Below are 13,764 nucleotides of genomic sequence, written 5' to 3' on the forward strand. Positions count from 1 at the left end.
TTTAAACTCACAATTCCACTCCCGAGGCATCACAGGTGGCCATTTTCTCAGGAGCCAGAACCTGTCGAATGAGGCGGCACACACCAAACACGATGTGGCTCCCACTGGTGTACCATGGGTATTGACAAAGAGTGAAGGCTTTCCCTTTGATTAGTCTATGGGCAATAAATCTAAAGCCGAGTTAACAGCAGGGTGTGGTGGAGCCATGAATACTCAACAATTGTATGTGAGATTAGAGTTTCAGTATGAGGTGGTTTTCAAGCCTCGAACAAAGCAAACTCCAGTGAATCCTGTTAAGTGGAGCAAGCCAGTCAGAGATAGAGAGAGCCAATAAACACCCGTGTGATATTTAAGTCATTCACACAGGCCACGGTTTAATGAGATGCCCCCTCAAGGAAATCCTTCATGCTCGAAAATCCCAATGACAATCTCTGCCACACAAGGTGCTTTTTATCTCATCTGATTTTATTCTTCTCCTCCACAGAGAACATCTCATTTTATCCTATTATACTGGGTTATATTATACCGAGACACTGAAGATGGAAAATGGGAGGTTAGAGAACGGTGCCATGCTGGTTGATGTGTAACCCTGACCAAAATGAGATCTTATCGCTCTAATTTTAGCATGTTTGCTCTGGTTATTTGATACTCCCAGAATTGATCTGTAAGATTTGGCTAATCCCTTTTTAAACATGAACACACCTGATACCAAGATATGATCATATCGTATGAGCATGGCTCAGGACCACGGCTTTGGTCCCTATAGGCTGTACTAAAGCCAAGGTAGAGAAAACAAATCAGGCTTTTCCCATCGGGATGGATATGAGCTCATGCTGACTAAATCTGTACATTCATTTAAATCCCTTACTAAACCCTACTCTAAGACCTGGAGTTTTGAATATTTACCACTTTGCAAAGTGCTTTGTATAACTGTTGAAAAAAAATAAATATATTTTTTGGTCACTATTTAGGTTTTTCACACTACAGCACAGACAACAGAGCACTGGAATGACCCGTTAACAATGTGCACAAGTGTTTTAAAGCCACTTGTGTGTGCCGCTCTATTACATATGTTGATCAATGTCCTTTTTATAAAAACACAAGCACATTTCTGTTTGATATTTTTAGCTGAGTGTAGTTGGGCCAATCTGATACAGTTTAACAGCACATTTAAGTCAACACACTGGGTTTGGTCAAGTAAATTGTTAGAGGGAAAAAAACGTGACGTTCAATCAGATAATAGTACATTGAGTCTGGGAGAGCGAGGCCGTGAATGAGAGGGAGAAAGAGAGAGAGAGAGAGAGAGAGAAAGAGAGATCATGGGAGCAGTCTTTTCAGATGGTAATCGCATGGTTTCTGAACTCCGCTGGCATCCAAACCAGGAAAAACTGTTTTCTTTGGCAGACGCTGAGCATCTCTCTCACTCTTTCTCTGTCACTCACTCTCTGGCGAACCCACGCCGCTCTCATGCACATGCCCCGTCCTGCCCCTCCTCTCTCCAGTTTCGAAACTCAAAATCTCTCATTCGCCACAAACACAAAAACACATTGTGCAAAAGGAGTAATATCTGCATCCGCGTTCCAAAAACGAAACAAAGTGACCATTAAAGCCCACAAGCACAGTGAAAACAAGTGGATTATAAAGCCATGATAGTTTATCAAAAGACAAATGATAATTTAACGGTCCTTTTGGGCCTCTTTTTGCACCGGATGGGGAGTCTTTGGCCACATTCCATATCTGAATTGGCTGATGCATCAGGCTCCGGGTGTGGAACACATGGTTGGCTCAGTGCGGTGAACTACAAACACGCTGATCATCGATAAAAATGATAAACAATAACAAGCAGTTTTGTTCTGTCACTGGATTGTGTTTTGAAGTCTGCCTGACCTCACCAGCTTCCTCGCAGTAAATTACAGCTCGTGGGACGGTCATCAGTTACTATGAATCAAACTAAACGTGCTCATAATTGTGTTGGACTTTGGTATAAAAGAGGAAAAAATTACAACATCACAGAGGGCCAGCAAGGGGTCCAGTTATTTTCAGAAACATGAGTAACCACAGTTCATGCTGGAAAGAGAAGACTGACTGTTGGCGGTCTAAAGAGGAGAAGAACTGAACCCTCAGATCTGTTGTTTTTGGGTTTTGCAATAAGTCGAGCACTCTCTTGATTTCCTCTACAACTAAGGTTATACTCTGCTTCCCCTGCTAGCAATTAGTTTCCAGAATGCTATTTGTCAAAAGCCAAGCCATTCGTTTCCAGTGGTCTGCCCCCGCCAGCTCCTGTTACAATTGACTGTTTCCTGCATAGAGAAAACATAAGCCCTTGGAGTAAGAAGGCCCAGCAGCTGGCTAAGACCGCAGTCTGGCAATGTGTAAAGATGTCTGAATGCTCAGTAAAGAGAGAATCTGGCGATAAATATAGCGTAAACAAATCAGAAATCTGCCACGGCGAGCAATTCCTGCATCCGTGTTTTGAAACACAGCACATTTTTAAAAAACATTTCACAAAGGAAAACGTTTCTTCAGGCATTTGGGAGCTGGGGCAACGCAGAAAATAGGTCAATCATGGAATGACACCTATTGATTTTTGGAGCCAGATCTGACGAAATGTGGGCGAAGTAAATGTGCTGTAAACAAATACGATGAAGGAGGCAACTCGATAAAGTAAATGAGAGCCGGACCGGCTGACAGAACCATAAAATGTAGCTACACAAAACCCCCGAGGTCTACCATCTATATGACACAATGTCATTTTTCCTCTATTTTCAAAATGATTGCAGACGAGGCATTGTGGTACTTCAGTGAGTCCCAGTGAGGTAGGAAACCTATTCTATCTGGGTTACAAGGGACCTGGAGAGCCATCAAACAGCCAGACATTTTCTTGGTAAATCACCAGCAGAGAGGGAACTTTTGAGAGTGCAATTAACAACCTCAAGGTCAGACTTCTCTGGAGAGTTAGCGCTGAAAAAAAAAAATCCTCAGGCATTCTCTCCCTCTCGTCTGTTTTGCCGTTATCCTCGCTGCGACGCACTCTCACACATGCTCCCTACATCTCCTTTACCCTCTTGTCCTCCTCTCCACACACATACATTCCCTTCACTCTTTTTCCTTGTTACTCCCTCGTCCCCTTTCCACCGTCCCTCAAAGCACCCCCCCCCTCTCCTCCCTCCTTGTCTCCATTACAGATAAACGTTACTTTGTGGTCGGTGGCAACACCATTTCTTCCCCAGTGCCAGAGCTAGGCTGAAAATCGGTCGCAGGTGTGCAGAGGATGAGAGCTATGAATCTTAATCTTAAGGTAATAATGGCACTGTGCACTCGAAGAGGTTACTATAGGAGTATTGGAGAAAGCAGGGCTCATATCTGCTCCTTACAACTTTCCATGTTCTTGATTGTGTGAGCACAATATAAATTGGGCTGAACTTGATTTTTTAGATCTGGCTTTGCAATTGGTTTGATTTAAAATTTGACAGGCACAATAGATTTGGATTTTAAGACCGGGGTCTGAAGTGCTATACACAAAATAATTAGATGTCAAGTATGTCTGTTGGCTAGAAATTGGTACGTTTCAATAACACATGAAAAAAAAAACCTGGGACACCATGAAGGAACAAACTGGCTGAACTTGAATCTCACTAAATTAAACCAGATTACGTTGCACACTAATGAACGCAGGTAGATGACATACAAACTCAAAACAGAGATAAGATATCTTTATACTAACACTACTACTGTAACACTGTACACTGACACAAACATTCACGCACCATCCGGGATGTCTCTGAATGCTCCAAGGGTTCCTCCCCACACATGGCCTTCACATACCTACTTTATTTTCTTTCTTACCTGGCAGCAGATGACTGCACGGTAGCAGTATCTGTGCAGAAATAGAAAGGTAAAGCTGAGCTCCTGTCAGCAGAGCACAATACTGAAACACACAATAAGAACTGTACATAACACTCAGAGATTCTCAGCTGTTTCCCGACTTCCTCATCATCGCTGCCCAAAAACCAACTGTTATTTAATGTAGATACAAGATAAACACCTGAAAGCAAATCTAACTGGTTGTTTCCACTTATGTGGGGAGGAGGAGTGTGTGGCTGGCTATTCTTACACTAATGATGCTTCAAAGATGTCTCAGCAAGCTAAATAAAAGAGATTCCTGCTGGAATTTTGGAGAGACAACCTGGGTGGATTATTGAAATTGTGTGTGTGCCCACGCTAATAACTGGAAAGACGTGAAGCTTTTAAAAAGGTTATGGTTTCATTTAACCATTAGATCAGGATTACTGTATGTTGAAGGTAAATTCGATCCATAAGTCATCCCCTGTGGCTTTCTTGTTATCCGATGGTCTCATTAGGAGAGCAAACAGGAACGTTGCTTATAAAGTGATCGCCCTAAGCTGAGGCAACAAGCTCAACTTGTGCATGGACGGTGATCAATAACCCTTTCTGCAATAACCATATAAATATCAATGTTATGGCAATCCCTATGCAAGGAGGTAATTATAATGGAAAAGGTGTAAAACTTCTGTCAGATCCATGGCATGGACACGATTTAAAAAAAGATTTCTTCTCTTAATGGGCAACAAGAGAGAGCCGCATCAATGATTCATCAGCAAATAACTATTACATTTAAAGCAGGGTTCAGGATGCAGTGATAAAGCGGCTTAAAGGTGCTACTTGCACTGTACTTTTCAGGAAGATGCCCATCGATCGGACTCCTCCCACGCCACTAGGACGAGTAATGGGGAGTGATGCTCGATAACGGTGCAGCGCTTTACAAGGTATTAGTGTTTCGCATTTAATAGTGAAATTGCGTTGTTTGTTTCTTTATTGGATGACTCTTCACTGCCATTCACTGCAGCCTATTAATGTTTAATTGCCCCATTGTGGATCAGCACCGGTGTTTGGATTATGCTGACCATCTTAAAATAATATTTGTGTGTGCGGTATGAAGAGAATGTGTGAGGGGACAGCTCATGCATTAGAACATAATAAACATGTTTTTATTTGTGTTGGCTCTGTGTCACATACAGCAGGTGGATTATGTACCCCACTTCCAATAAAATATGAGAGCAGTAGCTCAAATATCAAACACATTTCCTCTTATGTACATCTCGGTTATAAGGCGTCTAAGTCCATACTATCTTTGCTACCGAGCAGGAAACGTATGCATGACGGTAACTGATGCGATTTACTTGCTTTACTTTAGTTGACTCTCATGGCCTTGAGTCCATGTTGCACCACTTTTATAATTTGGGAAACCACCAGAGGCATGCCTTTTAAATAACCATAACCATAATTGCCCCAGCAAGTTAAGGCAACAGCATGGGATTCTTCCAAAAATGACATTTCGCACACAACCCTTCAATATGTAGGACAGGGATGAATATATTCATTCCAACACACTGACACCATTGATGTGCGGCTGCACATGTATGATAGCATGTGATATGTGTAATGGAATACAAATGGACTGCTGTCAAATCAAATTGCAGTCAGTGTTCTGCCAACATGTCTTTGAGGATCAGATAAAAAAAACAGGATATCAGCACGTAAAACTCTGTCCTATTTATGACATGACATATCTATGTCATAAACCTTCAATGAACTTAGCATGTGTGAACCCAGGCCAAACTGCCTCCAGGCGGAGCTCCAGGCTGCAGACAAAAGTGCAACTAAACATTTTCACTGCTCATTCTGGTACACCTGACATTTCAGCAGATCTGATGAAACTGTTCATGTCCAGCAAAGCAGGGCCCCTCCCCATGTATCACCGAGGACAGGAATCAACAAAGAACTGAGAATGCGTGCATCCATAAACACGATGTCCTACCTGGCGTGAGGGACGTCAATGCTGGAGGAGACCACTTTGCGTTTCTGCTCTAGTAGAGACACCGATCGGGTGTCGGGGTCCCGGCCAATGCGCTTGCAGTCCACCATCCGATGCTCCTCAACCGTCTCTGGACTGAGGGAGCCACCTTCGACCTTGTAGCTCTCTGAAGCTCCGTTACTTGAGCTCTGCTGGGGATGCAAAGAAGAATAAGTCAATGCTTAGATAGAGAACCATGCACACAAGTTAGTAATAATGCTCATACAAGGACAAGCTGTGAGGAATGTTGCAGCACAGAAACAAGTGTCCTTTGTTAAAGGCCTAGGGAAGTGAACATGTCATAGACAGTGTTTAAAAAAAACATTTCAATTACCTAAAAATATCACTGAATTATTACTTAAGTAAACAATCACAAATTAAGGAGTATGAGGTCCAATATGGTTTAAGAAACATTTCCTGAGATTCTTGAGCTTAAAAAAGCCTTTTGAAAACACAGTGGACAAACTGAGAAATGCACAGTGGTCAGTTACAAAATGAAGCTGTTTTTCTTAGTGCCTGTAGACATTTTGGCAATATGAAGTTTTCAAACCGAGAACCACAAAATACTGCTGACAGCACTACCAAAACTGCCTTCTCATGGACAAAAATAAACAAAACTATGCATCTGTTATATAAGTGTCATTTACTTGATCAAATAAAATCATTCATGTCAGCATTTGTGTGCCACAGGTGTTTCTATGGACGCGGGGCATTACAACATGAATCGCACGTGCATTACTCTCAAGGTATGTTGTGGTATGAGCAGCTTTTTCTTTATATAATGATTATGTGGGTGCAGTGATACATACACAGCACTGGCATCTTACTGTATCATTGATCAGCAGTGTGTAGTGGAAACCTACAATGAATAGCCTGGGAATCAGAGGAATCGCCGAGCTGATGAGGTTTCATTTGCTCTGGCAGATGCATCTGCATTCAAACTGAATTCCACCAGCCTTGAATCTGGTCGGACCAATCACACGATGACTGATAGAGGAGCGTCACCATTTCAAAAGTCACCTGTCACACACACCTGGCTCACAAAACTCAGATCAATCTGTCCAAGCAGGCAGTGCTGATCAAGACTTATTTGCTGCCTTGCCTGTTTCCCGTCTCACATGTTTTTAGAGAGTTTGTGACTGGCCACTATTTGTGCATGAAGACAGATCAAGCGCTGCCCTGACTTGCATTTGGCAATCAGCACGTCTTTTCTCTGATTGGTTGCAGGTGTATCAAATTATATCCAATCTTTGTTTGTTGTTTGTTAATTCTGCTGGTTTTTACTGCAACTACTGCCTCTAGAGGTTATTTGTGTTTGACAGCATGAATACTGATGAGGGAGAAATATCATTACTCGTTGAATCTAACAATAAAATAGGTTGAAGGTGAAGTTGCCAAAGTTGGGAGGCAGAACTAGAGAGTCTCTTTGAGTGTTTCAGTTCCAAAATGCACACACAGAGACCTGAACACCACATGCAACACACAAAAATAAACATACGGACATGCTACATAAAGAAAGACTGCACAAGACCTTCTAATGCCACATACACACACACACACACAATCACAAAAGAAGAGCATTCCTCCCATCACAATTCTCTGAAAACGCCTACCTGTAGCAATGTAAAAAAAAAAAAAAAAAAATCATCTCTTACACAACAGCAACCAGTGGCATCCTTCTGCACATGAATACCTGCATGTACCTACGCACACACCAACACACACACCAACACACACACACTCTCTCTGTAGGTAACTAAAGCCATCAAGCTCTTAGAAACACACTGAGAAAACACCAAAAGACGGCCATAGTGACACACATGGCTGCCCATGCCAACAGAGCATGGAGGAGTATGACATGTAGGCCTGTGTGTGTGTGTGTGTGTGTGCGTGTATGTATGTGTGTGTGTGTGTGTGTGTGTGTGTGTGTGTGTGTGTGATCTAGATCATTATCTCAAAGCAATGTAACACGATTAGGCTTGACTGTGGAAAAGGCAATGGTAGCTTACTCAGTCACTCACACTCACACATGTACACGCAAACACCAGAAGAACAATTTACTCAGATTAACGAGGTAAAAACACATGAGAAATGAGTATCCAGTAACGCTCAAGATAGAAGCCGGTCGCAGGAACGCTCCACGGCGTGCAAAACGCTCTGTGAAAACACAGACTTGAGTAAAACAATAAGATGGATTATGCCGGCTCGGTGGAAGATTAGGTGTTGTGTGTAGGACGAGTGTACTCCGCCGTCCTTTTCGCCGGGCTTATGAATGATGACATTTCACGGAGCCAGGAAATTGTGAAGCATGCCAAATCGGTTGTGAAATTTGAGTTGCATGTGTCAAAGCTGGCGTGCATGTGTGTGTGTGTCTGTGCAGGAACAAATACCCCAAGTGTCCCTCATATCCCCCCTCTCTTTATCGCCTGTTCTCCTTCTCTCTCCCACTCAGAGAAACTCATAACCTACTTGCTTTGGGCAGTTTGTCAAGCGTAAAGATTCTTGAACCTTTATGGGTCAAAGGTCATAATGAAGCAAGCTGACACAGACCATAAATTAAATCCCATGGACCCAATGTCATAAACCGACTGTGTCTGTTAGCTCATGTGGTTCTTTGTTGCTAAGAACTATTTGCATTAGCACATCTAGTGAAAAGGATCAGGAATGGTAATGATTAAAATGGTGATCTCATGTTTTTTTTTTTCAATCTACGATTCAGTTTGACTTTTGATTTTAAAAAGGTCATGAATCTGTTTGATTTTCAATCCAAACTTTTTGTTCAGCTCCGATGGCTCTGCCATTGTTAGACTATCGAGTCTTGATTACAAACGCTCATTGATCTGTACTGTTTCTAATCTAAGTGGTATCAAGTGTGGTATAAGCACCATTAAATACCACATGGTCAAATCTAAAAAAAAATGTATTTAAGGAACAATAATGGAAAATTGGGAATAAGTTTACTCAATTGTAGCTACCCAACTAACAAGTTAGCCAAATTCATAAAACACATGTATTAATGAGTAATATCATGTGTTATACTAGTGTAATATGTTCTATATGAGCTAAACTGATATAGATAATAATATAAAAGACTGCATTACTATATGAAATACTCATTTCATCTAAGTCAGATGAAAAAAGAACATTTTGTGGAGGTTAAATCAACTAACAAAACTAACAAAACTAACAACTATTCTGTGCTCCTTTACACCTTTCTCAGCTTATGTCCTCCTCTGTAAGTCGCTTTGGATAAAAGCGTCTGCTAAATGCAATGTAATGTAATGTAATGTAATGTTGTCTTCGTGGCTCACTTGACATAAGCAACCGTCTGCGGCTTTTGTGTCTAATCCAAGATCCACTCCAGTCTAATTGACGGTCTTTGCATAACGACCACTCAAACTAACTCCAAGCCAATACCAATGTCAAATGTTAGTGTTTTCTCTAGGCTAACATGAGACTGACAGTATTATGAATTATGTATATTTGCACATGTTTTTTACATTAATACATCAACCATCAAAATGATTACATCACCAGTTTGGAGGGGAAAATGACCCATCTGAAGGTAAATAATATTGGTAAAAATTACAAAGAAAGTTACAAAATCTGTGAGAACGTGTTATTACACAATTAGGTTTTATTACATTTTCAATCAAGTTAATTATTAATATTATTCAACTTTCATTTGTTATTCCATTTTCAAGAAGTTATTACATTATTGGGTGCAACATTCCATGTGATTGTTTTCATACTAGATAAATCTGTGACTACGGTTAGTAGAAATAACTTGATGGTCGCATTAAAAATCATAATTAGATGACCCAGTCCTGGCCTGGTCTTGTTTTAGTGCAGCAGAGGAAGTTATTCTGCATGCAGACTGTAATATGGCACGTTTTTCTTGAAGGTGTTAAACTTGTGTTTGTGTGTGTATAACACATATACCTCCTTTAGCCTCAAACATTACTTATACATCACCACAGGTTTGGGGGGCGGTTATCTAGACTTGACCCTGTGGTCACCGTGTTTCATGCTGATGATGCTCAGCCAACCAATAAGGATAGCCGACGCCAGCCTGCCTGCCTGGGATCAGCTCTTCAGAACAAAGAGTCACTGAGCTCCTGTCAACAAGATTGCTTCATTGACTCCCACCCTCGGCATACGATCGACACAAACAGCAACGACGGCGAGGACAACAAAAGCTCCGGCGAACCAATAACAAGTAACGACTCTTTGTTAGCTGCAAGAGATTTGTGTGATACTGCTCACACAACACACACTCGCAGAAACTATCGAGTCAACAAGTGGTATCCTGCCCCCCCCCCCCACCCCAAACAGAACAGGGGGCATTCGTTTGCCATTCTGGGCAAAGTGCCAAGCCTCCAGATTCTTTGGAGCATGCCATCCATTGCCAACCTGGGGGTGCCCGCTTTGTTGACCGTACAGCTGTTGCTCAAACACGGCGGCATGCCCTCACAAACAACCCCCCTGCTCCAAAATGTAAAGTAGCCAGTTCTAACTAATCAAACATACAAATACACGTGGGAGAAAAGCACATCCATGCACACAAAAAAGCAACACAGATGCACACACACACACACAAACAAACGCACAAGCAGACCCCTCCTCCTCGTTTTATGGCTTGTTTTCGACCTCAGTGGGAACGGAGTGCTGAAAGAGACTTGACCATTGTGCTGACAGGACTGTGCTCTCAGCCCCAGCTGCACCACTCCAGCCTGCACCGGTGACTGTAGCGGTATTGTGCGACAGCTTTTGTGAGTGCAGCACTGCATGCACAAATGTGAAAAATGCAAAACAGGGGGAACCCAAGTTTACACTGCGTTTCCCATCACTCAAAAGCTCGTAGGATTCTCCACACGGAGACTCCTGTGCTCCCCCTTTGTTGTGGTTTGATGTGCCCTGTGTAAAGTTTGACACAACAGTTTTAGAACTTCATTTGAGATTTACGAGCGTTTCGGGGTGGATGTGGAGGGTGTGCACCCTCGATATAAGCTCACATTTATATAAAGGGAACGCGAGCCGTCCAGTATGTGTGGTAACAAAACAGTGGCCGAGCATTTCCGCTTTGGTTACAGACACAAGACTCGGGATTACATCATGCAAGTTACTTCATCGATAAGCTATCAAAACACAACCCGTATGAATGTGAGTGGGCACAGAACTACACCAATAAAAATTTATCAAAATCAGCTGTAAACAAGATCATATTTAGTCACAGTCACACACACACACACACACACACACACACACACACACACACACACACACACACACACACACACACACACACACAATGCCAGAAGAGCTAGATTGGCTTGTTTTCGTCACACATCCTTTGAGGCCATGTGACACCAAAGCATAGCAAGTTGGCAATGAAGGCAATTGGGTCACTGCTAATTAGACCCATATCAGGACCTCACAACTGGACATCATCTAAACTTCCTTTGCATGCCACAGGAAACCCACACCGTCTATTTTTAAACAATAATAGGCTTGTTGTGCCATCCGAGGACAAATAAAATACATTTAATATTCAACTGGGTGAGCAGCTGCATCATTTTAATCAATGTAAATGTTCAAAATGCAACATTCTTTGAGTGCAAATGTGCAAGTAAAGGCAGGGTGTAATAAATGTGATATATGAATAATGAGCCTGTGTGAAAAAAAAAAAAAAAAAAAAAAAAACCCGGCTCTTTGCATCCATCCAAAACGCTGCAGTCAGAGCGTGTTTGTTTGCCTCGGCTTACCCACCCACTACCACACATAAACATTGCGCAGGCCGTTGCAAGCCCTTTGTCCCATATATTTGGTGTCGCCAAATGTCATGACAGCCCGTTATTTTGGTGCATTTCATGCAATATGCGTTATATAAATAATGCTGCTTTTGTCCGAGCTGGTTAGATCTGGCATCAGTGGCGGCGGTGTCACCGTTAAATCCGCTGCGTGCAGGAAGCGGTTAAACGCTGCAAAACACCGCACAACAAAAACAGTGAAGCGCTGACTGCCGGCCGGGGCGCTTTACCCACACACACACACACACACACCTTCAAGCTGGACTTCAGCGGTCCTTTGGCTGCAGTGTGGTTGAACCCGGCGGCTATCTCATCCTCGGAGAACTCCTTCAGGCTCCCGTCCTGCATGAGCACGGTGTAGACGCTTCGACGAGCTCCAACGGCCGAGACGTCTCTGTTTTCCTGCTTGACAGCCTGGACCACTCCTGTCACCGGGCCCCCGTCCCCCGTCGGACTCGGCGCATAAACGCGGCTGCCGAGAATCGACCGCTTCACCAAACGCCTCGTATGCATGTCGAAAAGTGTCTCGTTGAATACAGAGCCGGTGAACCGGTGAATTTAATGCATCAAACGTCGAATTATAGCCGGTAAACAACGTCGGGAAAAACACAAAACCGCAGCGGGTAGACTACGCGCTCCAACAGCCCTGATAAGATGTTAGAAAGCGGCAACATACTCGGAAGGCGAAAACTCCAAACAGCGTCCTAAAATACAGCGCACTAAAAAAAAAAAAGCACCGAAAATCGAACAAGTTTGAATTAGCACGGAAACCGACAACGTGAAGACGATTCATTCGCCGCTAAACAACCTCTGCCATCCAACCGGCTACCAATCTTCCTCAGTTCGACCTGTTTGTTTTCCCCACTGCTCCCTGCGAGCTGAGCGGGCGGCGGGAAAACACGGACTAACCGCCGCTTTGAGGAACCGAGATGACATTTGTACACGATTTCGCAAAATGGCGGCTCATATATGAAAAAACGTCTTGGACTTTGGAGACTGGGAGAAAATACGTCGAATTATCTCACCTCACTCGGTCGTATACCTCGCTGACCCTCCGCAGAGATTGAAAACGGATGAAAATACGACCGTTATGTGACTCCAGCTCCGGCTACAGCGAGCTCCAGTCCGCGTCTGGCTCCGACCGAGTAGAGCCTCTACCGGCGGAATGCTGCCTGTAAACATGTGCGGTCCGGCGGCTGAGGCGGGCTCCAATTGGTCGGCGCAGCACACGCCTCCACAAACCCCCACCGCTCCCCTTCTCCTCCGACAGAAGGTAATGCAAGCCGGGAGGATGCTCCATTCAAAACAATGACGCAAGGATGGAGAGGAAACGAGAGGGGAGGAGGTATGGCAGAAGGAAAGAAAGAGAAAAAGGGGAATTTAGGCTGAGGAAAGGAAAACTTCGACCAGACAGACAGGCTTTATGCTATAACCTAGTTGTTAAAGGCGTGTAGCCTACTTTCCAGGTGCCATGGGATTTCTAAATTACTATGATTTGGTCCTAAAGTGAAACTAATGGACTGCACTGGTCTGTTTTTTGTAAAAGTAAACACAACAGGTTATTTCATTTCTTAGGAGGTTTTCATTAAAATACTAATTTTACTCTCCTATGTTCCAACATCAGCCCAGGCAAGAGCCAACAAACACTTAGCCCGCACCATCAGATCATTTGAAGATATATATATTTTTTGGCCTTTACAATCTTTATTTTTGATAGAGACAGCTGAAGAGTGACAGGAATGAGGGGAGAGAGAGACAGGGTAAACAACACTCCACCATCAGATAATTTAAACAAACACTGATATACAGTGCTTCATGTGCAAATACTCCATATAGATAAGCTATATGCAAATATGCACAGAAATGCAAATATGGTGAACAGGTCAGCATGCCAAAAGTGCACTGATACCTCCATCTGATGTAATGTAACAAGCCAAGCTCTTTTTTTCTGTGCTTTTTTTATCACAACACTGCACATAACAGCGCTCACATGCTGCTGACACTCTGATCAAAGCAACATCCTGTACTAAATAAGAAAGTGCGATCTCACAACGTGACTCGAGTTGTTGCTCTCCGAGA

General features: G+C 43.0%; 1 protein-coding gene across 2 annotated transcripts in view; it reads right to left on the reverse strand.

The window, feature by feature from the left end:
• The window catches only part of znf704 (zinc finger protein 704), a 48,991-nt gene extending 35,729 nt beyond the window's left edge, over window positions 1-13,262 (reverse strand). The window contains exons 1-2 of one of the 2 annotated variants that reach the window (XM_010734985.3): window positions 11,938-13,262; window positions 5,840-6,024 (exon numbers count right to left, since the gene is read on the reverse strand). In XM_010734985.3, coding sequence (XP_010733287.2) covers window positions 5,840-6,024; window positions 11,938-12,198 — 446 coding nt within the window. In that variant the 5' untranslated portion in view covers window positions 12,199-13,262. Of the gene's footprint in view, window positions 1-5,839; window positions 6,028-11,937 lie in introns of both variants that reach the window. The other variant, XM_010734984.3, reaches the window with a different exon arrangement.
• Between the last annotated feature and the right edge of the window lie 502 nt (window positions 13,263-13,764).

Source organism: Larimichthys crocea, chromosome XIII, assembly GCF_000972845.2.
Source record: "Larimichthys crocea isolate SSNF chromosome XIII, L_crocea_2.0, whole genome shotgun sequence".
NCBI lineage: Eukaryota > Metazoa > Chordata > Actinopteri > Sciaenidae > Larimichthys > Larimichthys crocea.